Source organism: Grampus griseus, assembly GCF_964374135.1.
Source record: "Grampus griseus genome assembly, chromosome: 3".
NCBI classification, from domain to species: domain Eukaryota; kingdom Metazoa; phylum Chordata; class Mammalia; order Artiodactyla; family Delphinidae; genus Grampus; species Grampus griseus.
In genome coordinates this window covers 131990799-132016278 of record NC_139019.1, presented here as the reverse complement: position 1 = coordinate 132016278, position 25480 = coordinate 131990799, and the positions used below count along the sequence as shown (strand labels likewise).

General features: G+C 42.9%; 1 protein-coding gene across 2 annotated transcripts in view; it reads left to right on the top strand.

The window, feature by feature from the left end:
- The window catches only part of TIMD4 (T cell immunoglobulin and mucin domain containing 4), a 34664-nt gene extending 12129 nt beyond the window's left edge, over nt 1-22535 (top strand). Inside the window, exons 6-9 of one of the 2 annotated variants that reach the window (XM_082652507.1) lie at nt 17482-17528; nt 19000-19093; nt 20486-20525; nt 21465-22535. In XM_082652507.1, the coding sequence (XP_082508633.1) occupies nt 17482-17528; nt 19000-19093; nt 20486-20525; nt 21465-21537 (254 nt within the window). In that variant the 3' untranslated portion in view covers nt 21538-22535. Of the gene's footprint in view, nt 1-3036; nt 3110-17481; nt 17529-18999; nt 19094-20485; nt 20526-21464 lie in introns of those variants that run through there. The other variant, XM_082652506.1, reaches the window with a different exon arrangement.
- The last annotated feature ends 2945 nt before the right edge of the window (nt 22536-25480 follow it).

Genomic DNA, 25480 nt, shown 5'->3' with positions numbered 1-25480 from the left:
GGAGTCTTAACCACTGTGCCACCAGGGAAGTCCCTAGGGATACATTGTTTTGTAATATCACTGATATTAGTTGAAGATGATCATTCTTCAGATCTTTTTCTATTCCCTTATGAGTGGGTATAGATATAGAAATATACAGTTGTGTTTTGTGTGTGGATTTTTTTAAAAAATGCTATCATATTGTGTGCAGCCTTCTGCATTTTTATTCACCTAACATTATACATTGGACCACTTTCTTTTTTGGTCCATGTTGATCTCCATTACTGTGTTAAATTGCTGTATAGTATTTTCTACTATGGGTACTTATAGTATCCATTCCGCATTGAGGGGCACTAAGGTTGTTCCAAAGCTTCACATCATAAATATTCTGCAGTGAGGATCCTTACAGGTGTCTCCTTAGTGTTCATGCAAACGTTTCTTTAGCTAGGGTGGTGACGAAGAAGGAGAAATACTAGGTTCAAAGAAATGTGTGCTTTTATTTTTTTATAACTTTATTTATATTTTATTTTTGGCTACGTTGGGTCTTCATTGCTGCACACGAGCTTTCTCTAGTTGCGGTGAGCAGGGGCTACTCTTTGTAGTGGTGCGCAGGCTTCTCACTGCGGTGGCTTCTCTGGTTGCAGAGTATGGGCTCTAGGCACGCAGGCTTCAGTAGTTGTGGCACATGTGCTCAGTATCTGTGGCTCACGGGCTCTAGAGTGCAGGCTCAGTAGTTGTGGCACATGGGCTTATTTGCTCTGCGGCATGTGGGATCTTCCCAGATCAGGGCTCGAACCCGTATCCCGTGCATTGGCAGGCGGATTCTTAACCACTGCGCCACCAGGGAAGTCTGAAATGTGTGCTTCTAAATTTTATAGCTATTACAAAATTGTCCTCTGGAAAGGCTGTGCTAATTTATCTTCCCACCCACAGAGTATCTGCTTTCCCATATCCTCCCCACACTCGATATAACCATTTGTTTAATTTTTTTCAATCTCCCGAGAAGAAAATGTCATCTCATTCTTCTGTTGTTCCGATTAGCAGAGAGTTGGAGTGTCTTTCTCTATGTTTATTAGCCAGAAAACAGCCATCCTTTAACTCTGTGAAGGAGGCAATGTAACATCACTGACAAAGGCTCGGAAGATGGAATTGGAGGGTCCAGACAAGAGTGAGCGGAAGGGAGATAGGTTTTGAAGGAAGACTGTAAATCAAGATGAAATGCAAGGGTGATCTCATGTTGAAAAGCTTTGGCATGCACTAACTCACACAGTGGGAGGACGGGAAACCTGGACTGGATGTTGATAACAAGGTGCCAGTGATCCAAACCTTCTTTGTCCATGGGATGCGGTAGGGTGGGGGCCTATTTTCTGGCAGAAGAGAAGGCAGCAACTAGAAAAGTGACAAAGGATGGTCAACGAGTTTGCAAAATGTTTCATTTATTCCACTTAAATCTTGGACTATTTTACACTGAATACAAGGGAACAGAAGGTCATCTGATGTTTTACCGTCTTTTATAATATCCCTGATAATTTCATGTCACTTCTGCTTGATAAATCCTGGGAGAGAGAACACTTGTGCCCATACCCATAGGCGGCACTGCTGAAGAGGAGCTGGTTATAGGAAGGTCTGTCAGTCTCTGTGTAACATCTGTTCGTTGTGGAAGAAGCCAGGGTTTATTGAGCACATATCATGTGCTGGCATGGGGTCAACTATTCTCCTGGGCCACTTAGTTCAATCCCTCTTACCAGATGCTCCAATCTCTATTTGTCATAGCTTTTTCAAGCCCACACAGCTGTTGGGTGCCAGAGCCAGGAAGTCTAGCTCTGATTCCATACTCTTAGGTATTAGTTTATTTTGCCTTACCTTCCAGTCTGAAATAAAATAGCATGTTCTTGTCATTTACCATCCTTTTTTTCCATCGGTTTTTGTAATGAAACATTTATAATACATACTGAGGATTTAGCTAGGTGTTAGGTGCTGTATAAGGGTTTTAACTTGTATTGTTTTATTTAAATCTAACAATGACCTTCTAGCCAGGTATAGGTATTATCCCCATTTTACAGATAAAGAAATGGAGGGTCAGGGAATTTATTATAGAAGCTAACACCTACTGAGGTCTGTCTTTGTTTCAACGCTCTGCATTTTACATGCATTACCTCATTTGATTTTTCACAAAATCCTATGAGACAGATACCATTATCACCTCCATTTTAGAGTCCATGAATGTTGTATATCTTGTCTGGTAGATGATGGACCTGGGCTTAACCCTTCTCTGCTCAACTCTGATGCCATTCTGACCCCATGGTAGGCTGCCCCCGCCCTATCTACCCTCTGGAAGCACTTAGAGAATAAAACTACTTCTTCATTTGCATAAAAATGCTTTCAACCCATTTCAGAGAACCTACATGCTTCTGTGGGCTTTTTCTTACCTTGGCTAAATATTCCCAATTCCTTCCTCATGTCTTCATGTAATTTTTGGATGGCCAGGCTGCCATGGTTGAGGGCTGCTTTAAATTGTTCAAGTGGATCTTGCTACAATTATTATTCCCTAAAATTAGCATTACCTGGAATGGCAATTCTTTACTTCCTCTCTTTGGCTGCCTGGAACAGAGTTCAGAGATGTGGAGTGATTTGCCCAAGATCACACAACACAGCAGTGCAGAGAGAGAGGTGGGATCACACCCAGTTTCCAGGGGTATTATTAAAATGTGTACATGGACTCCTAAATGGAGTTGTCTGTGGATGAACTTGGCAGGGGGACAAGAACCCCCCTGAAATTATATATATATAGTTGTGTTTGTATATGTACACACACATTTTCCTGGGGAAAAAAGTATAGAACTTTTATTAGATTCTCCAAGAATTCTGCAAAGCTCCAAATGATTAGGAACCATAATTCAAACAAACAACAATAACAATAAAAATTCTCATAGGTTTCTTCCCCCCAGCTAAAGGCAGCCTGTTAGGGGAATACGAACTCTTACGCCTCTAGGTAGCTGGGAACTCAAATCAGTCCCTCTAGCCTGAGGATTAATTTCATTTCTTGCTTGGCCACAGGAATGTGTGAAATGGTCCCAAATTGCTCCATAGTGACCCAACATCTCTATTGGGTAAGGACTCTGAAGCTAAGGTGAGGAGACCCACATCACCATGTCATTTCCTAAATAAAATCGGGTGGCTTGGGATTAAATCCTCTGCAGATTATGCCTCAGCCTCACTTTTAGTGCCTCAGTAACATCCCAAATCCTTTTTTTCTAGTCCTTTCTCCTCACATTCTTCTCGGGAGCCTGAGGTGGGGGTTAAAACACCTCATTTGGGGAATGTGAAGGCTCAGGGTTATATACCAGCTCTAATGTTTTATGCTTTATTTTTTTCTTTTAGAATATCAGGTTCTTGTTCTAGGCTTTTTGAAATCTCAGTTTCCTCAAAATGTACAATGGAGATAATGGTACATGGTTCATAGGGCTGTTAAGTGAGGAAATGCATGAGAAAAATGTCTGGTCCATAATTACTGGCTAGTAAATGACAGTCCTCGTGATGGATTCTGATCCCCTCTGCTCACTGGATCTCTGCTGATCTTCCTACTCACACATCTTCATTCTCTGGCCAGGCCGGCTGGGGAGCAAGAGGCCACATCTACTAGCTCCCAGCTGACTCACTTCCTTCCAAATACAGAGACACTTTTTTTTTTCCCCTGATTTCAAAACATATTAAAGAGCTACAGTAATCAAAACAGTATGGTGCTGGCGCAAAGACAGACATACAGACCAATGAATACAGTAGAGAATAAACCCTCACATACACGGCAGAGACACTTTTTGGTTTTATGATTTTTTAACTGCTAATTGCACCAGGAAAACAGCTGATGAGTGACAAAATTGCAAACTTGGGGAAGTGACGAAAGCTTTTTAAAAAATCTCATGGCAGTCATTCTCGACTCACTATTAAAATAAATCTGATTCTGAAAGCTTTTCACTGGCTGCTTATTACATCGCTCTATGGAACTCTCAGTTATGGGTTTTGTTCCTCTGGTGGACATCTTTAATCTTCTGATGCCTCTCAGTTGTTTTGTCCTTCTCACATCACTCAATCTAGGGAGGCTTCACTCTATAATTTAGGCTCAGAAATCAAGTTTTGCTTGAAAAAGAGCTGTGGTCGAGTTTGCCATGCAAGGGCTTCCTGATTTGTATTATTTATTTGATTAGACACCTCCAAGTATGTATCTCCTGCTCTGGTGCCCTCTTCTGCTTTGAAGGTGTTTGGTCTGCAGACATCATCTGAAGAAGCCCTAGTTAGGGTGTCAAATCCTCACCTCCACTCTGTGGCTGCCTAGAAATAGAGTTCAGAGATGTGGAATGACTTTCCTGAGATCACACAGTGAGGCAGAGGGAGAGCTGAGACTCTTACCCAGGTTTCAGAGGTTTGAAATTTGGGCCCACGAACTCCTCGGGAGGTGTTGTCAGTGGAAAACAGATGGGAAATTGAGGCCCAGCAAAGGCCAGTGAGTTGAGAGAGGGCTTGCAGTGATAGGGAGGCTGCTGAGACCAGAGGCCAGTTCTCCTGATCCCACGTACAGTTAACCTTTGTCCCAAGACTGGCAGCCACTATCTCTCAACAGAGCTTCCCTGAGGGCAGATTTTCCTATTTGCTCCTCAAGTATTAGGATTCACTTTTTCTCAGCCCCCAGGTAGATCATTATACTCATCAACAGTATGAAGTCCAAGCTGTGAAATAATTTCAAATTTAATGCCCCCAAATATGCATGAGGGCTTGGCTGTCAACCCAGGAAAACTGGGAAAAAATGAACATTCCTCTGGCAATAGTCCTAATTTCCTTTTCTGAGATTCTTACAGTAGTGTTTTCTCCATCCCAGGGTTGGATGGTGGGGGAGTGGGGATGGGGTGCTTTTAGGAGTTCTTGTTCTCTTACTGTATCTTTCTGTTTTACAAAACCAGCCCAAGCTTCATGGTCCAGAGCAAGCTGGCCTGGCCATGGAATCAAAGGATTCTCAGAGGGAAAAGTGGTTAGAGATGAGATTTTATATCTTTACCTTGGCATTTGGTTTGGATATATGGAAATAGGTCACATGATATTTGGTAAAGGCCTTTCAAATCTGTCATTCATTAAACATGGCTTCCCTGGGTGCTTCCCTGTGCAAGACCCAGAACATATAAAAATGAGGAAGTCTTGACCTCTGTTCTTAAAGGGGTGGGACAGACAGGCTTGTGTAGAGCAAACAATTATCCAGTGAGCTTGGTTTTGGGATAGAAGTATGAAAAGGTACCCTGGGGACCCAAAGAAGGGAGAGAAGGATTCTAACTTGGAAAGAAAGGCCAGGATGATTTCACTCAATGATCCTTGAATTGGTTCTTCATGGATGAGAACATCTCATTGAGCAGAGAAGAGTGAACAGGCAGGGAGAACAGCATGAGCAGAAATAGGGGGACTTATAATAGCACGAAATCTTTGGCGACTGTTTAAGAGTCTAGTTTAATCTAATGAAGACAGTTAGCTAGGAGTGGCCTAGGTTCTTAAAGGACTTGATTGATGGGCTGAAGAATTTAGATTTCGTTCCGGGGTCACACAGGTCCAGTCATGTTTTTGGAGTCGGGAATGGCATTTTCAGCTCTGTTTTAGGAAAAATTGCTCTGGCAAGAGTGTGGAAGATGTATTCGAGGGGAGTAAGCCTGGAGGCAGAGAGCCTCCTGCAATAACTCAGTCAAGAGGTGAGTGTCTCCACCAGGATGATGGCAGCAGTGACAGCAGCGAAGGGACAGAGTCAGAGCCATTTAGGACTTTGAACTGAGAGGACTTGGTGACTGGAGTAAGAAGGAAGGATGACTGATTCTCCGCACTTGGGAGATCAGCTCGATGTGATGGATTCACTGGTAGAGGAACCCCAGGAGGAAGAGTGAAATTTACTTGGGCGATCTTGACTTTGAAGTGCCCCTGGGAAATGTCTAACAGGCCGTTGGAAATGTGGGGCTGGGCGGACTTACGGATGCCTCGGTGGGGATTGGGTGTCTGATGATTGGCACCTCCTGTGATCCAAGAATCATTACTGTGCTGAATAAGGAGTTGCCCCTATACCAAAACTTTCATACGTACTATCTCATGAGGGAGAGTTCAGGCCTATCGATATAATATGACAGTTACTGAGTGCTTATTATAGGACAGGGCTGGGCTCCATGCTTTCAGTGCATTATCTCATCATGAGGCATCGTCCAGATCTGTGAGGAAGATTCTATTATTGCATTCGTTGTAAAGGAGAAGAAACAGGTTTGCAGAGGTTAAGACATTTGCCAGAGATGGAACCCCAGGTCTCTTTACTCTTGAAAATTAGCTCTTAAACACTTGATTCTATTGTCTCATTAGCAGAGGGCATCATTGAAGCTCCTGTGGCATCGTCTGAAGATATTGTGGGAGAGGAAGGGTGGGATGAAGGCAGACACCCCACCTCCTTACAGGAACGACTCCATTGGGAGAGGGTGTAGTAGAGGCAGAAAAGCTGGCCCAGGCGGCCAGTTAGAGAGACAGCAGAGGTAGGAAGTGGTCCAGGAGATAAAGATTATGGGGTATGTACTTAAATATGAGGGAATTCTAAATACCGGTCAGATGTGGCATCTAGATAGGTGGCTGTGAACTGTGGCAGGAGGACCGCTAAGCGAACAGGGTGAGCATTGTGGATGGACACCCTGAAGTCCAGCGCTGAGCCATTGTGAGAGAATAAATGCTAGGCGTTCTTTCAAGGAGTTGGAGAGTGAATATTTAGAGGGGAGGCAGGGTAGAGGGAGGAGGCTTGCACTGTTATAGGAGGAGGGGAGGCCATCAAAAATGGGAGAGGAAGGGTTTGGTCTAGAAATGGAGATAGGAGACAGGGGAGTTAGGTTGGCATCAATGAAGGTGGGAGAGCAATCAGATCTCATGCAGACCTCCCAGGGAGGTAGGAGACGACTGGGGAACCAAGACCTTGAACTCTGAGATCATCCAGTCTGTCTATGCCAGACCTGGCCATGGTCTGGAACCACAGAGAGCTTAGTCAAAGCGTAGGTGGCCCTACTCTATCCAAGACTTGCAGAATGAGGACCTCTGGGGTGGGTCCAAGAAACTGAAGCCCAGCCCTAGCCCCAAGAAGGCATTTAGGAATTGCTGGTGTGGTCGACTCTCCTTATTCTACACGGAAGGAAACTGAAGCACAGAAGCACAAAAAAATTTCAAAGAGACGAGGAAGTAAGTCCTACGTAGGACTCTCTTCTGGGTCCCAAATCAGAGCTCTTTCCCCTGCGCTGCACTATTTCATTGAAGTCAAAGTTGAGTCCTGTCAGAACTTGACACTTCCTGGGTCCTCAGTTGATCAAGGGCATAAAGAACTTGTAGGAGGAGTTGCCATTCTCAGTGCAAGTTCAGCAGAAGGAGCAGAGGAAGGCAGGGGAATGAAGCAAAGCTCATTTTCACTCACAAATGCCGTTGTTAGGAGGAAAGAAATTGGATGCAGTCGATTTCAAAGTCAACATCTTTCGCGAGGCAGTAGCCTGTTTGTTTTATCTTTCATGCCCAGTGCTGTTCGCAGGCTGGAATTAGTTGGTAGGCTGGCAGTCTGGGGATGAAGGAAAAGGACAAAAAGTGGATTCTTATGATGCTTCTCACAATAGTCTTACATCTATCAACCGTACAAATGTTTTTTTTTTTTTCCATTAAAGTTGGGATTGAATCTGTGTAATTCTAGCATCTAACAGCTCACCTTCAGAAAGGTCAACCAAATAAGACGAAAGAAAGTTGCCAGACTTTAGGAGAGGCATGTCCATGGTAAGGTGAACAGAAAGTGAAAGTGAAGTAAGGTACCATCCACTGAAAATAGAACTCGGAGCTGGCCCTAAGATGGGTCCTCACTAACAGTTACCCAGGTGAGCTGGGTGACTGCTCTGCAGACCAAAATGTCCCTCGGACACCAAGTCAGGTGCTGGAGACATCTCCAGTTTCACAGGAGGGTAGGATCAATAGATAAACCTCAGTGAGCTCTGTGATGAGGTGAGGTAGCTGTTCTCCCCACTACGAACAAGTCAATGAATAAAGGTACCAATGCCCTTTGGCAAGAACCTACCCACACTTGTGGACTCTTGACTCCTGTGATGCCCAGAAGCAGAAGAGGGAAACAGAAGTGAAATTTGGAATCAGACATCATTGCTCTACCATTTACTAGCAATCAGCACCAGCCTTGCAGCCTTGGGCAAGACACGAGACCTCTCTGGGCTTCAGTTTCCTCCCCTCTCAATAATTCCGCCCAAGTTTATTTACCTCATAGATTCATTTTGAAGTTCAAATGTGATAATAAATGTGAAAGTACTCTGTGCATTTTTAGCTGCTTCCATTATGCTTAACATTGTCATCAGTAATAATAATTTTTAGAATGTCTTTTCAGAAACTGCACCCACCTAGGCAGTGGAGGGTTAGGATTCCATTCCAACAGGACCACTTCCCACTGTGCCATGAAATAGCATGGTCATGCACCCTCCAGCACTGATCTTTTCAGAGCAAGTGTATGTGAGCTCTTGCTACACTTCCCAAAGGCCATAGAGCCCAGAGGATAAGAGCTTGGGCTCTACAGATAGGTAATCCTGCCTCTGAGGTTTGCTCTCTCCCTTGCTAGCTATGTCACTTGAGCCAGTTGCCTGACATCTCTAGGCCACAGGACTCCCGCTGTGAGATGAGGACAGTAATGGTACCTAGTGCAGAATGCTCTGAGATCAAACATGGAAAACACTTTGCACTGTGCTGGGCATCGAGTAAGTGCTTGGTACATGGTGTCCATTTATTATTGTTGTTGTTGCTAATCCAGAGGTTCTTTGTGAAATGTGCACCTTGCCCCCTCCCTCAATTAAAACGTAGGGATTGGCTGGTGTGTGCAGAGCAGTGCTAGGCATTGCCCCTCAGAGAGGAGTCCAGTGGGGAAGGATCAGGGATGAGGTCGTGTCTGTGCTTCACCGAGACGCGCAGAGATTGGCACGCGGGAGAAGTAGCCTGAGGTGGTGACTCTGAGTTCTCACAATGATGAGGACATTTGTGCTGCTGGGCATCCTTGGAGGCAGTGGAAGGCTGAGACACTGTTTAGAACTGGGTGACTCTCAAACAATGGTGTTCTGAGTCTCTGGTTTCGTTCTGTTACCTCACCTGTGTAAGACGTGCAGTCATCGCATCATTCCTCCCCCTTTATGAACCACTTTGGGTGCCAACACAATTTGCTCTCTGGTTCCTTTCAAAATTAAATGGACCCTACCCAATTTTGCTCTTGGGGCTAAGGAACACCTAATTCATGTATGTAATGCTCTCTTGATTGATTGATTGAAGTGCATCGTACTCTTTTTTTTTTAAAAAAAAACCTTTTTTTTTTAATATATGATCCAATTTATTTTTATTTAATTTTATTTGTTTATTTATTTTTGGCTGTGTTGGGTCTTCGTTTCTGTACGTGGGCTTTCTCTAGTTGCGGCGAGCGGGGGCCACTCTTCATCACGGTGCGCGGGGCTCTCACTGTCACAGCCTCTCTCGTTGCAGAGCACAGGCTCCAGATGCGCAGGCTCAGTAGTTGTGGCTCACGGGCCCAGTTGCTCTGCGGCATGTGGGATCTTCCCAGACCAGGGCTCGAACCCGTGTCCCCTGCATTGGCAGGCAGATTCTTAACCACTGCGCCACCAGGGAAGCCCCATCGTACTCTTTTTGATCGTTCCACATATCAAAAACATGCAGGGGTCTCCAAAATTTAAAGGAAGTATGTGAATTCAGTAAATGCCTGTTTCTATTTTCAAAAGGTATTTTGAAATTCCAGCTGCGTTAGTGCTGCTAGGTGAGGTCAGGAAGTATGGGTTCTGGTCACTTCCTTTGTTACTTATTACTGTGAAACCTTGAGCAAATGAAACTGTCTCTCTAGATTTTAATTTTTCTCTTGATTAAAGAAAGGGCATCAGAGGAGATAATTTTGAATTCCTTTCAAATCTAAAACATTCAGACTTTTGGATCCTTTTGCTGTTCTTTGGATTTTTAAGACCATGCCACAAGTAAGCCACAAGGGGACAGCATAAGGCAACTGCTACCTGGGAAAGGAAAGAAACTTCTCTGAAGGCTTGAAGTTCTGACTTTTAAAATTCTAGGTTGTGTTAAGATTGTATCATTGAATTGACTTATTTCAAAACTAAATTTGTTTTAGAAGTAGAGACCGATGAGTCCCAGTGTCTATGAATTCAGTGATGAGTCAACATATGTAATATGAGTTTTTAAATGTACCCACTGAGAAGATAGTGCTCTTATTTCCAGGTGATTTCTGGCCTGAAACCCATTGGTTGGAGAGTTCACGTTTTCAAATAGGATTTTAATATGCTCTTTTTCTTTTCTCTCAGAGATGTTACCATCATGATTTTTTGAGTCATTCCGAGTTGAGCTGAGTTCAAATTTCCTTTTATTGTCTGTGTTACCCTGGATGAGTGATTTAAACTTTCAGCCTCAGTTTATACATCTGTAAAATGGGTTTTGTAAGCATTAAAGTGAAATAATTTACACGAAGTGCTCATCACTATGCCAGGCATGTGATAGTGCTCAGTAAACTGATTCTGAGAGGGAGGTTCCAGGAGTTTTGAAGCACATTTCTGTTAATGGGCTGGAAACGGGCAATATTCAAAACAGATTCTTAAAAGATTTTCTACCCTAAAAATTCAGTGCCATTCCAGAATTGCACAAAGCACATGGTTTTATTTGAGTAAGAGAATGAGGTCCAGTCTACTCCCTCATCACCCTAGGGTGTGAAGGTCTGAAGGTTCTCAAAATTGTACTCAGATAGAACACATTTAATTCCCTGACTCCATGGGCATTGTTTCTGCATGTAGACTCACTTACCAGTAGTCAGCAAACGTTTTCTGTGAAGGGCCAGATAATACATCTTCAGGCCTTACAAGCCGTGCTGTCTCTGTCATAGCTACTCAACCCTGCCCTAACACTGCAGGAGCAGCCAGAGATAACACACATGCAAATGGTGTCTCTAGGCTTCAATAACACTGTACTGATGGACAATGAAATATAACGTACCTGCAGTTTTTATGTGTTATGAGTTCTTCTGCTTCTTTTGATTTTTTCCCAACCATTTAAAAATCTAAAAAGGATTCTTGGCTCTGAGGCTGTGCAAAAACAGGCCAAGGCTGGATTTGGCCCCTAGGCTGTCATTTGCAGCCCTTGATCTATACCATCCAGATACTGGATGCGTTCCTTAGAAAGGGCGGATGTGAATTTATTTGGATAGGTTTGTTTTCCTGAGTGTACACTGAATGTTGCCCCCTACCCTACTAGATGAGAAGTCCTCTGAAGAGAAAGATGGTGTTTTCATGCCGTACTGTTAACATTTAAACTTTAGTTTTCATGTTATGAAATAAATAGATGCTCTTGTAAAATAAAAAGTTAAAACACTATAAAGTTGAAGTTCCTTGTATTCCAAACATTCCACCCAGCCCCCGCCCCAAATGATTGAGATGAAGAAATAATACTGTAACAGTTTGGGCTATATCCTCTCAGGTCATTTTTTGTTGTTAATAGCATAGTCACATCTATTATTATTTTTCATAAAAATGGTCAAATTGTTTACAAAATCATTCTCTCTATAGTCTTTTAAAACTTGCTTTAAAGTTCATTCAACATTTTTGTTCAACAAGTCTTTACTGCAAAGCTACTACGTGTCATGCATAGATTAGATTGAACTATATGAAATGGCTGATATTTAAACTAATTTTTAAAAACTTTCTATTTTGAAATAATTGTAGACTTCCACAAACTTGCAAAAATAGTACAGAGAGAGCCACACATTCCTCCAGCTTCCCTCAGTGGCAACATCTTACACTATTACCGTACATTATCAAAATGAAGAAATTTACATCAGTACAATACCATTAACTAGCCTACAAATTCTACTTGGATTTCACCAGTTTTTATATGCACTCATTATATTAAAAAAAAAAGTTTTTGACCTTTAAAAATGACTAATATATATATCCTGTTACATCATCATACCTCAGTACTCTTAGATCATGGGAGGTGCCTTTTTCTAATAGCACCACAAAACCCTTCTTTGGCTGTGGGTGAATGAGTTTCTAACAGCTATCTTCAAAGTTTCACTTAGAATGTCACTGTGGTCTTGCTTCAGAGAAATGACACACCCCTAACAGTTTGCCCTTGACTAAGTCATCCTGCAGAGTTTTCAGTAATTAACACATGATACACGGAATATTTTACAGTTAAAGTTTTCACATTTGAGGAAATTAGAAATCATACAAAAGTATTAATAAAAAAATTGAATTGCCTACAATATTTCCACTCAAAGTCAGGTGTATTTAGCCTGGATTTCTTTTTAGTTTTCTTTGGGGAACAAGAGGTATGCATGTGTTTGTATATATATTTTGAAGTATTTACATATTCATTCCCTACACTAAGTATAGCTTTATATCCTTAAAAAAATTACTATGTAATGATAATTTTCTCAGGTCATTCAAATACTTTGTAAAAAGTTATCCAGAGACATAAAGGTTAAAAAAGACATAGGAGATCAGTTGGTGAAATAGCAGCATTTTCAGATGAATAAACTGTGGCTCAGAGAGAGGAAATGTCTTGCCCAAGGTCACAGAGCCAGGAAGTCTGGGGGAAATACTTAGTGGTGGTAATGCATGAGGGAGGCCAACTGGCAGCCTCACTGTGCTCTGAGGTCTGGGGTTAATTTTTTACAGAAATTCCATTTTTCAGAGTACCCATGTATACCCAGAACTCAAGAGCCTAAAATTAAACCAGCAAGCCAATTTACTAATTTACAGTGTGAACTCTAACTGCTAAGGGGTCCCTATTTTGGTTTTTTTTTTTTTAATGTAAATACATTCTCACCTTGTAGGAAAATCTGATATTCATCAGAAGCATTGGTGAGTACGTGGACCTGGGAAAAGCATGGTTAATCTTAAGATTCTTTTGTTGTTGTTCTTGCAATTTAACTAATTTTTTTAAGATAGATACTACACCTGCATGACAAAACTACAAAGCGTACAAAAAACTTTTAAATAGAAAGTCAATCTGCCTTTCATCCCATGTGCGCATCCCCAGAGCCACTGTTGTCTTGGAGGCTAGTGTCTCTGTGTTAGTTTTCTGTTGCTGTTATTACCTGAATAATTAAAATAAATAAATTTTTAAATAAATAATAAATTAATAAATAATAATAAATAAATAATAAATTAAAATAAATAATAAATAAAAAATTACCTGAATGGTAGTGTCTTAAAATAGCACAGATTAATCTTATAGTTCTGGAAGTCAGAAGTCCTAAAATCAAGGGGTTGGTGGGGCTGTATTCCTTCCGAATTGTCTGGGGGGGAATCAATTTCCTTGCCTTTTCCAGCGTTTGCGTGTCACTTGCTTTCTTTGGTTTTCAGCCCATTACCTCCATCTTTAAGTAGCAACATAGGATCTTCAAATCTCTCTTTCTCTCTGGCCTCTTCTTCCATCCTCACCTATCCCAGCTTTGACATTTTGGCCTCCCTCTTATAAGGATCCTTGTGATTGCATTGGGCCACTGGGTAATGCAGGATAATCTTCCCATCTCAAGAGCCTTCACTTGTTCACATTGCAAAGTCCCTTTTGCCATACATATACATATCACAAATTCTGAAGATTAGACACAGACACCTTTGGGTTTCATTAATTTGTCTACCATAGTCTCCAAGTGACTCATTCTTCCTCTCCTGACCAGGCTAAAAATGTATTATTAGTGGTAAACACTTATTGGTAATTTGTTCAAATACACCTCCATACTAACATGTACATGTTGGAATATATCCCTCCCGAATAAATGTTGCAAGGATTCAATTTAATTAAATGTAAACAGAAGCTCTCGTTTTCCCCACTCCCAGTGGATGGCCTTGCACAGTCCAGGTGAGCGCTGAGCCCTCTCTGGAGACCACGGCTCTGGACCATCACTTTTCTAGATTCAATGCAAATCATTATACCCATTTAGTCATCTTATATGTGCTCAGCACCCATTTCCTTTTTCTTTCTTAGGCTGGTTTCCTCCATGGAAGGCCACGCTCGTTCTTCATATGTCAATTTCCTTTAATACCTATATCTGTTTCCCAGGGCTGCAGTAACAATTATCACAAACAACGTGGCTTAAAACAACAGAAAGTTATTCTGTCACGGTTCTGGAGGCTAGCAGTCTGAAATCCAGGTATCAGCACAGCCTTACTCTCTCTGAAGGCTCTAGAGGAGAATATTTCCTCGCCTCTTCCAGCTTCTGGTGCCGCAGGGATTCCTTGATTTATGGCAGCGTCACTCTCGTCTCTGCCTGCGTGTTCACATGACCTTCTCTGTGTGTGGCTCTGTGTGTCCTCTTCTCTTCCTGTAAAGGTACCGGCCATTGGATTTAGGGCCTATCCTAAATCTAGGATGATTTCATCTTAAGATCCTTAACTAATTACATCTGTAAAGACCCTATTTCTAAATAAGGTTGCAATCTGAGGTTCTACTTGGACATGATTTGCGGGGGGTGGGCGTGGGGACAATATTCAACCCACTACAATTCCTCTCTCACAGAATTGCTTTTCTTGCAAGTTCTGGGAGGCTCTGCCTCTGCCTGAACGTGCTCGTGGCAGCGTTCAGGGCCTTGAGAATGTAATGGCCAGCAGAACACAGAGGACACGAAAACCAATAGCCTGGACTTGTCTAACTCCTATCCCCCAGCTGCAGGCATTGCTACTTTTCACAAGGAAGAAAAGCCAACCACCAATGTGTACTTCTTGTTGCTCTTTGGTGTATAACACTGCAGCCCTATGAGTACTTCCATTTGGGCTTCTGGCATTTTCAGAAGGGAGAAGGAGAAGAAGGAGAAGAAAAAGTCCTGTCTGGTATCACTCAGTGGTGTTTGTGTTTGCAAAATGTGTCTCCCTTTAGACACCTCCAATTTAAAATACAGATTAGCTCTGACAAAAATGACCCAGGCTGGCTTTTCTCTTTGATGGTTTCAATTTCAGGCTTACCCATCACAAATGATTTCAGCAGGATTTTGACAGAACAGGGTAGGAATTTTGAATACTTACATGCAGTTTCCAGCTCTAGGGGATAATAGCTGAGAGAAAAACAACATTAACTAAGTTGTAGGATATGAAAACATGCTGAATATCCCCCTCTGAGTTTTATGCTCCTAGGCATTCAACAAGTCACTTTCCCTGTAGAACAAATAAGCTGTCTTGTACCAAATTATGAACCTTACAAAACCTGTCACGTTTCTCCTTTTGCCTTGAGTGCAGAGAAGCTTGGGGGAAACAGCGATCAATTTCAATAATTATTACCCTATTTGTTACATTCGGGCCTCCTCTGTGTGTGGCTTTGTGTTCTGCTTCTACGGGAAGGTTTTATTGCACATACGACTTTGCACCCCTCCTGGACATTCTCCCCTGCCCTGGCCCCGGGACACTGCTCTCACTCGCTGCCCCCTGCCCTGTTTCTTCTTCCTTCTCCTCCACCTCCTCTCCCTACTTTTTTTTTTTTTGCGGTACGCGGGCCTCTCACTGTTGTGGCCCCTCCCGTTGCGGAGCACAGGCTCCGGACGCGCAGGCTCAGCGGCCATGGCTCACAGGCCCAGGCGCTCTGCGGCATGTGCGATCTTCCCGGACAGGGGCCCAAACCCGTGTCCCCTGCATCGGCAGGCGAACTCTCAACAACTACACCACCAGCGAAGCCCCTCCTCTGCCTACCTTTTAAGTGCTAGGATTTCTCAGGATTCCTGCTCCCCTGTTTCTCTGGACATGTAGCCCTTGGGTTTCTTATACACTCTGAGGTTTTTATCTGCTGCCTGGATCCTGATGTCTCCTAAATCAGTATCTCCAGCTCCAACCTTTTCCCGACTTTGATTCAGATTCAAATCAGTCAACTGCTTATTATGCCAATAGTGTTTGCAGTGTCCCTCTAGTAGCTTACACTCGGCGACTCTAAATCTGAGCTCCTTGCCTTTCGCCCACTGCCTTGCTGCTGCTTCTCTTCCCAATCCTAGGGGACAGTTCAGGCAATGGCCCGCTTTCTCAAGGAGGAAACTTCGACTCAGCTCTTTCCCACCCCCCATTCAATGTCCGTATCCTCTTGATCTCCCTCCTAAGCATTTCTGGAATCTGTCTCTCTCCCTTCACTTCTAGCTCTGAATTTCAGACCTGGAATCAGGTAGATAGTAATCTCTTGGCTGTTCTCTTATCCTCCTAACTGGATCATAACCTGCTTGAAACGTTTCTGTGGTTTCCCACTGCTTACAGAACTAAAGGGAGACTTAGCAGCATGAAACAGAAGGCCTTCCGTGACTGGTTCCTGCCCATCTCCATGCCATCCCCTGCCACCCCCGACTTCTCATTTTACACCTGCACAGACGCTTGCCAGTTGCACGGGAACCATCCTGCTTCATGTTTCCGTAGCTTTGCTGATGTTCTACCTAAAATGCCTTTACCATCTTGCTTTGTTAATCGTTACACAACCTTAACTCAGTTCAGGTGTTAACTCATTCAACAAACATTTATTGAGCACCAAGTATGTGTCAGGCAGTGTTGGAGTCCCACTGTTGAGCGGGCACAGAGGGACAGTGTCTTCACGGAGCTTAATTCTGATAGCGCTCACTGAACTACCATGGGGCTAAGTGCCTCTCCCTCTGCCCACCCTCCCCAGCGGCCTGTCCATCCTGCATCCTTACCTTTGGCCCGTTAGGCTGAAATAAATAAGCTTCTGGTCTCCCTCGTCTAGTGTACTGTAAATTTCATGAGGGTGGGACCATGCCATATTCATCTCTGCATTCTTGGTGCCCAGAACCGTGCTTAGTACTTGGTAGATTCTCAGTATGCTTCCCTTGTTGAACTCAGCTATCAGTTATAAATCCATGACTCCGTGTCTCAGCTTAAATTTCACATTTTCAAGGATGTGACCCTCTAGAACCGGTCAGCCATCCTTATGATGTACCTCTGACACCTTATACTATTTCTTCCCAGAATTTTGCACAATTGCTTTTTTACAACTATTTACATTATTTGTTTAAATTTGGTTTTCTGTACTAAGTTGTAAACTCCATCGAGAAGGTCGATGGTACAGCTAGAATAGTGCATGGCCTATAATAAATGCTTAATAAATATTTGTTGACTGATAGACTGACAGGTTTTCTTGCTGGAGAAAAGTCCTGAATGCATTACTGGGACTTAAAGAAAATTTAGATTCAATTGCCTCCTGGCCTAATGCCTCACTCTACCCATCTATAAAATGGAGATGCTCCTGTGGGATAATACTGGACAGCAGATGAGCTTTAGATAAAAACATACCAAAACAAACGTGCATAAATAAATTACGCAAAAGAAGGAAAGTTGGGATTGAAAGATTAAACACATCAACTGAAGGGTCTATTTCAGGGTGTTGCATTTTATTCTCCCACAGGAAATATAAACATTATCTTCTCTTTCTCCTTCCCAGCATCTGAGACGCCATTTCTTGTGCAAAATGGATTTGAATCAGAACAGGTAAAAATTTTTGTGAAGTATTTTGAAGTATATAACCTACAGTTTTAAAATCCACAATAAAGTTTTGTGGAAATGGACTGGGAGAGCAGCTCTATCTAAGGGCAAAATACATTGCAACTGTTAGGAAACAGTGAAGGAATTCGTAGACTTGTACTCTTGGCAGAAATAATGTTGATATCGTTACTTCTATATGTGCAGACGCTTTGAAAAGAAAAAAGAAGTATAAACAAAAAACATTGAAATTATTCTGTGGTCCCTCTGCTGCCCCAGAATTAGTGACATTCTACAGAATCAACACCTGTCACCAGCGTTCCTCTTATTTTCTGAGCTTATCCTTCATTCATTTGTATTCTTGTGAAAGTGATTCAAGCTGCTTCATGTAAAACCTTCAGGTAGTATAGACAACCTATAAGGGAAACGTGAAGGTCTCATTCATTCTTCCTTCTTCCCCTTCTCTCTCCTCAGAGAGAGATTATTGCCCTGCCTCTGCTGCCTTGTAAGAGAAGGGACAGGAAGCTGAGGGGATGGAGCCTGGCCTGGCCAATGGGAGATGGTGTAGCCCCCAGGGAACTAGATGCTGCCTGTAGAGCGGTGATTCTCAGACTGTTTGGTGTCAGGACCCCTTTATATTCATAAAAATTAAAACTGAGAAGTTAAAAACAATATGAATTCATTTAAAAAAGTATAACAAACCCATTACATGTTAACATAAATAATACTTTATGAAAAATAACTACATTTTCCTGAATGAAAAAATATTAGGGAGAAAAGTGGCATTGGTTTACATTTTTGCAAGTCTCATTAATGTCTGGCTCAATAGGAGATAGAGGTTCTCGTATCTTGCATATTATGTTATCAGAGCACTGAGACCTTCACATCACATGTCACATAACTGTAACCTCTGGCAAACTTCACTGTACGTCTCATGAAAGAATGACAGTAAAAATGGCAAATAATGTGTCCTGAAAATCATTTTGATCTCATGAGGGGGTCCCCTGGCTACACTTTGAGAACCACGACTGCAGAAAATTTGATATTGAGTTTCACCTTCTCTTTCACCTTATTGCCTCTAGAAGTCTAAGTCAGCCAGGAAAAGAACTAACACACAGGTGTAGGTAGAGCTGAAAGGATTTAGGCAATGGCCGGTAAAGAGATCTGACAGTGGAGGGCACAGCTTACAGGACAGTTACTTTTTTAATCTTCACACCCCACAACCCAACTGCCTGGTGTTTAAGACTTAGGAAAATTTGAGGGAAGGGTCTGGGTAAAATGTTTCAGATTTTCCACTTTTTTTTTTTTTTAAGTCTAATTAATAAGGCTGGCTTTGTTTTGATCTTGAGACACATTGGGCAAAAGGTGGTGAGCTGCAGTGAAGCTGCCGGTCACTGGATGGTGTGCTAGTGATGGGAAACTCACAGGAGGATGCTGTTCGGAAATGAGTGACCCAATCGCCTTCCCTGTGTCTCACCAGATAAAAATGACCAACAACTACAACCTGCTCATGATCATTGCTCCCTCCCTGGGATTTGTGCTGTTGGCATTGCTTCTGGCATATTTCCTTCGAGGTAAGGAAGGCAGGACCAGGTGGGATGAAGCCCTTCAGAGCTTTGGAAACTCCAGGGGGATCTGGGAGTGGATGGATTCTGCTTCCTGCCTGTTTTCCCCATTCCTTAGAGTCCCACTGCTATGATTGCCCTCATCATCCCTGTCAAGGAGGTTAGAGGTAAACTCATTCTCCCCAAGATGCTAAAGGCTTTGAGCATCATGCCCCTGATAGAGTTTACATTTTGGGAAAGAAAAGCACCTTTATTTATTGGACACTTATTCTGTGCCAGTCCTGTTGCTATATTCTTGACATATCTAACTCATTTCATGCTCCTGACTGCCTTAAGTGGGAAGTACTATTCTTATCACTGTCTTGGGGTGGAGGAAACCCTGACCCAGCCTCTTCCTCTGGCTAGGAATGCCCCAGGAAGAGAGCTGTGAATCACCCCGGTCTTCTTATTTGTTCCCTTAAAGTAAAACTTCTTAACCTAGGGTCCACAGATGGACCTCAGGGGACCAGTGAATCCCTTAAAATCGTGTGGAAAAGCACTTGTACATTCATATCTGCATTTTTCAGAGGGCAGGGTCCGTAGCTGTCATTAGATTCTTGAGCTGGTCCATGACCTTGTGGCTGCCCTCCCCTGCTTTCAAAAAAAAAAAAAGTTTTAAAACATTGCAAAAAGAAATCATGAACCAGGGTTTATAGTTTTCATGCCAAGTATAGGCACGTAGCACCTGGTCCTGTAAAAATGGGGAAAAAATTGTTCTGTAGTCATTAACAGAAACTGGTAGTAAGTGAGGAGCTCTGACTAGTAGTAACCATCTCAGCCTGTTTGAGCAACAACAGGGAAACTCGTGTGTCTCCACATCTATCCCTAGTGAGCACTACAAAAGGAAGTGTGGAGCTTAGTGGAAGTTTGTCATTAACCTTCATACAAAGGCATGTTACAGTTTGGGAAATTATGGGTGCATGTCCTAAGGAAGTGTTTTAAAACCCAAGTGAGTACTTGAATTCAAATAACTCAAGAATAAAGCAGCTTAGGGAATTCCCTTGCCCTCCAGTCGCCCTCCCTTTCACTGCCGGGGCCTGGGTTCAATCCCTGGTCGGGGAACTAAGATTCCTCAAGCCTCATAGCCTGGCCAAAAACAAAACAACAACAAAAAAATAAGAATAAAGCAGCTTAACGCCATTGCCCACAATATTGGAACAACTCTGTGATTGATGAGCAGTAACTAGGGGCCTAAAGAAGCAATCATCTGATCTGGGGAAAGGAGTGGCTTTCTCTACCAAATCCAGTTCCTAAGTTCCCACCTTTGGACCACCTCTGCTCTTCATAATGTTGCTCTGTCCTTCCCCCAGCATTTCACATAAGCACAGCTACTCTGCTTCTAACCTGGCCTTGTCTTTTCAGGGAAAGTCATGAAAACCAATTGTGTCCAGAAACACACCAGGTAATTCATCTTGCATGACTGACTGTTGTAATGATTGTACAAGCTGTTACCAATGATTAGATACTACTCAGTGGTTTAATGACTTGTGTTTGTATTCGGATTAAATACACGGTTGGAGAAATGTGGCATTAGAGGTGGAAAAGATGTGGGGATTCAGCTCACGTTAACCTCTGTCTTGGTTAACACTGTGATATTTGTCCAAAATGCAAATACAGTGGCAGGTTGCATTAACAGAAGTATGACATGCAAAAGAAAGAAGGTGATATGTCATTCTACCCATTAGTTGTTCCACTCTGGGTGACTCACTTTAAAAGGTCATTGTTAAACTGGAGTTCACTGAGAGGAGAGTTGGCAGTATGGAAAATGAAAAAGCATGTATAGTATCATTCCTGGGATTTAATTCCTCTGGCAAATTAGACCATGGGAGCAGGTTTTTGTTTTGTTTTTTAAATAATTTGAAGAGTCTTTGGAAAGGGATTTTGGATATCTGTCCTGTTAAATAGCTTTTTGGTAAAGAAGTGAAAAGATTTGGTGTAAACTGTGATGAAGACCTTGCTTTCACCTAATAATTGCATCAATACCACAATATCTATATTAACAAGTAAATTTTAACAAGTAGGGAAACTAAAGGTTAGCAAGGTAACTTTTCAAAGTCATACTTGGAGATCCTCTTGGTAAATTTAGATCATGATTTTATACTTTGCTAATACAGAAACTTTAAATCCCCTTATTATAATAGATTGGCAAAAGCCCTTTATCCCCTGTGGCCTCAGTTTTCCCATCTGTGAAATGTGAGGCTTGGACTGGACTCTGGACTGGACTGGACTCTGAGCCCTTTTAACTCTAACAGCCCTTGATTAGGTGTTTTATAATCTACCAGCATCCATTCATTCCTGGTCTTGGTGTTTCTCATCATCAGCCTCTCTTCTCTCTTTACAGGCTAGACAGTGCTGGAGAAGGTAAAAATGTACTCGACGAAAGAGAAAATGAAGATGGTCTTTTCACACTCTAAAGTGCCCCTTTCTCTTAGGATTGAGGATGAGGATATGATGTGTGAATTATCAAAATAAGTCTTAGAATGTTTTTTTTTTAAAACCGTCTGTTGCCTTGGTGTCACTGATCCAGTCTTGCCTTAGTTTCACAAGTGAAAGTTACCTTAGAGACCACACCTTCTCATGGTTTAATCTCTGTAGCATCACTGCTAAGTGATCTTCCACAGTATAATTGAACACCTTCAGTGATGGTGAACTCACTATCACACCCAAGGAAGTCCATTCAATCTCAGGGCACTTCTGAGACTTCGAAATATTTAGAACAAAGTCTGTGTCCAGATAGCATCTGCCTGCTGGTCCTAGTTGAACTTGTGCTTACACAGAACAGGTCTAAACTCTCTTCAACCTGGTAACAGTGCTCCAGATACTGAAAGGAGAACCTCATGTTTCTCTAAATTGCCTTGTTTCTGGAACATGATTTCTGGTCCCTTCCCTACCCTAGTTGCCTTTGCCTTGCATTCATTTGTATCTCTCCTTTTATGCCCAGCTTGAAGAATTCAGTGCCCCACTCTGGGTATGGTGTGAGCATCCCTGCGTTATTGATTGTCATCAATAACATATTGATGATATATTATGTATTGACTGTCATCAATAATGCAGGAAACGACATGGAATCACACCATCATTTTGACTCCCCTCTAAAATGTCTAGGTTTTCTATTATTTTCTGTTCACACCTGAGTATCTTTAGAGGCGACCATAGTGTCACATCTTAATTCTTGCTTGGGGAATTTAATGTTGGAAACAGCCAAGAGTTCATCAGAGTAAATTGTGGCGAATGACATGGATGTTCAAACAGGGCGGGCACATGGATGTGACAGTGAGTCGGTCCAGATCAGTTTCTCTAAATAAAGTTCATGGGAATTGACTCCTCAATAAGAATAGGTTTATTTAAACCTACTTTGAGAGCTAGTAGCATGAGGAACCATGGGAGAGAGGTTAAAACAAGCAGTTGATGACTGAATGGAAAGAATGTGCACCTGAGTGAGAGGCCTCTGGTTGGGCAGAAATGTGGAGCGTCAGCCAGAGCTGAAAGAAATTTGTCTGAAATACTTCCTGGTATGTTTGGGGCAGTAACCGCCTTAATGAAATAAGTGCACAGTCTTTCCAGGTAACCATACTTTATATTTCGACTCTCTTGACATTACTTTTAAGAGAGGGAGAAAAAAGCAGTCTTATGACTTGACTGCCACAGCCTCTAGATTCCTCGAACTGTTAGTTCACACGGATCCAGCAGTTAATAAAAACATCCCCCTCTTACCTGAGCACTTGGAGAACTACCTGCCCAGGGCAGCATGCCTTCTGCCTCACTCTTTCGGTGCCGAGGTGAGTGGCAGGTTTGGACTAAGTGAAGGAAATAATTAGCAGAACGCTGGTTGCTTCTTTATTTAGCTTGACTTTCTCCTCTGTGCTAACTGAAAATACTGGAAATGACTTGACCAGCCTGTTACATTCAAATTTAGAAACTGGGGGTGGGTGGGTGTGGGGCAGTAGAGACAGGTGCAGGGCTCCAGTGTCCCCATCTGGAAAATGGAGTGGGACTAGGTGACCTTGTACAAACAGGTTTTAATATTTCATGGGTCACTGAGACACCCCATCCTAACTTAGCTCATGCTGCCTGCCTACCCACCTTCCCAAACGACCACCACCAGTGCCATGACCAACTCGGGTCTACCTAGAAAAGCCGACAGCAAATACGATACCCCCTAAACAGAACATGTCAGCTCAATGAGTATCTTTGTGTTTTGCAAGGGGCCATCTTCAGTCTTTTCCCAACTATATTTCTGCAGCTCCTTGGTCAGATTCAGAAACATCTAAATGAGTAGTTGTAGTATTTTACAACTGGTAATGGCCTCCAGGACCCTCTAGCCTAGTAGCTCTCAACCTTAGCTGAACACTGCAGTTATCTGGGGAATATTTTAAAATGTCGATTCCTGAGTCCTACCCTTTAGAAGATTCTTTTGTAATTGGTCTAGGGTGTGGCCTGGGCATCTGAATTTTTTTTTTTTTTTTAATGCTCCAAGTGGCTCTAATGTGCAGCCAGGGCTGAGAACCACTGCTGTTGCTGCGTGGTTCTCAAACGGGGCACTTCAGACCAGCAGCCTGAGTATCACCTGGACCTTGTTAGTCATACACATTCTCATCCCCGCACCACACCTACTGACTCAGAAACTCCCAAGTGGAGCCCTGTGATCTGTAGTTGAACAAGTCTTCCAGGTGATTATGATGCACCTTAGAGTTTGAGAACTATGGAAGCATAATAACCCCTAATAGGAGGATGGAGATTGTAAGAAAATACTCTCCTGTAACCAGGGCTCTGTGCTGGTGGGTGTGGCCATCGGGGGGGCGCGGGGCAGTGGGAGTTTCCAGCAGCCAGTGCCCAAGGTCTGGGTGGGCTCCTTGTCAGCCCTCGGTTAAGCTAGCATTACTTCCTGCCTGGACTCTTAGGGTAGCTTCTAACCACCCTCACCAACTTCACTCCTTTCCGTCTCCAATTTGTTCTCCATGCTGTGACAGAGGAATCTTCCCAATGCAGATGTGAGATTCCTATCTCCTGATTTCCACCCAAGGGGGCATAGAAGAAGCACCCTTAGGCTCTGCCCAAGGCTGGAGTGGCAAACTCAGAGGATGGGCAGCTGATGCGGAGGAGTGAAGCAGGGGGAAGTGATGTGGCCTCTACTGAAATGGAAGTTTGTGTGTCCACTTACAGGCACTAACACTCACACTTAGTATTAAAATAATGTCCTAGGGCTTCCCTGGTGGCGCAGTGGTTGAGAGTCCGCCTGCCGATGCGGGGGACACGGGTTCGTGCCCCAGTCCGGGAGGATCCCACATGCCACGGAGCGGCTGGGCCCGTGAGCCATGGCCGCTGAGCCTGCACGTCCGGAGCCTGTGCTCCGCAACGGGAGAGGCCACAACAGTGAGAGGCCCGCATACCGCAAAAAAAAAAATAAAAATAAAAAGAATGTCCTAGGCAAGCAGAACATGGCCAGGAACTAGAACAAGGCAGCTAGTTTGAGACTCAAAGGTTTAGGAGATGGGGAGTGGAAGTCACAGAATGATGAATTAATAAATATATAATTCTTATACTGAGACTCTTTTTTACATCTTTATTGGAGTATAATTGCTTTACAATGGTGTGTTAGTTTCTGCTTTATAACAAAGTGAATCAGTTATACATATACATATGTTCTCATATCTCTTCCCTCTTGCGTCTCCCTCCCTCCTACCCTCCCTATCCCACCCCTCCAGGCGGTCACAAAGCATCGAACTGACCTCCCTGTGCTATGCGGCTGCTTCCCACTAGCTATCTACCTTACGTTTGGTAGTGTATATATGTCCATGCCTCTCTCTCACTTTGTCACAGCTTACCCTTCCCCCTCCCCATATCCTCAAGTCCATTCTCTAGTAGGTCTGTGTCTTTATTCCTGTCTTACCCCTAAGTTCTTCCAGACTTTTTTTTTCCTTAACTTCCATATATATGTGTTAGCATATGGTATTTGTCTTTCTCTTTCTGACTTACTTCACTCTGTATGACAGACTCTAGGTCTATCCACCTCATTACAAATAGCTCAATTTCGTTTCTTTTTACGGCTGAGTAATATTCCATTGTATATATGTGCCACATCTTCTTTATCCATTCATCCGATGATAGACACTTAGGTTGTTTCCATCTCCAGGCTATTGTAAATAGAGCTGCAATGAACATTTTGGTACATGACTCTTTTTGAATTATGGTTTTCTATACTGAGACTCCTTGATCCGAGGAGTTTGCTGGGGCACTTGTTCCTCTTTCCCTCTCTGTGCAATCAGGATGAATTGGTAGCAGTCTACAAATAACTCCCTAGTATCTATTGCGTAGGGGGCCCAGAAGAGAGAATCACTTCCCTTAAGGAGCCTAAAA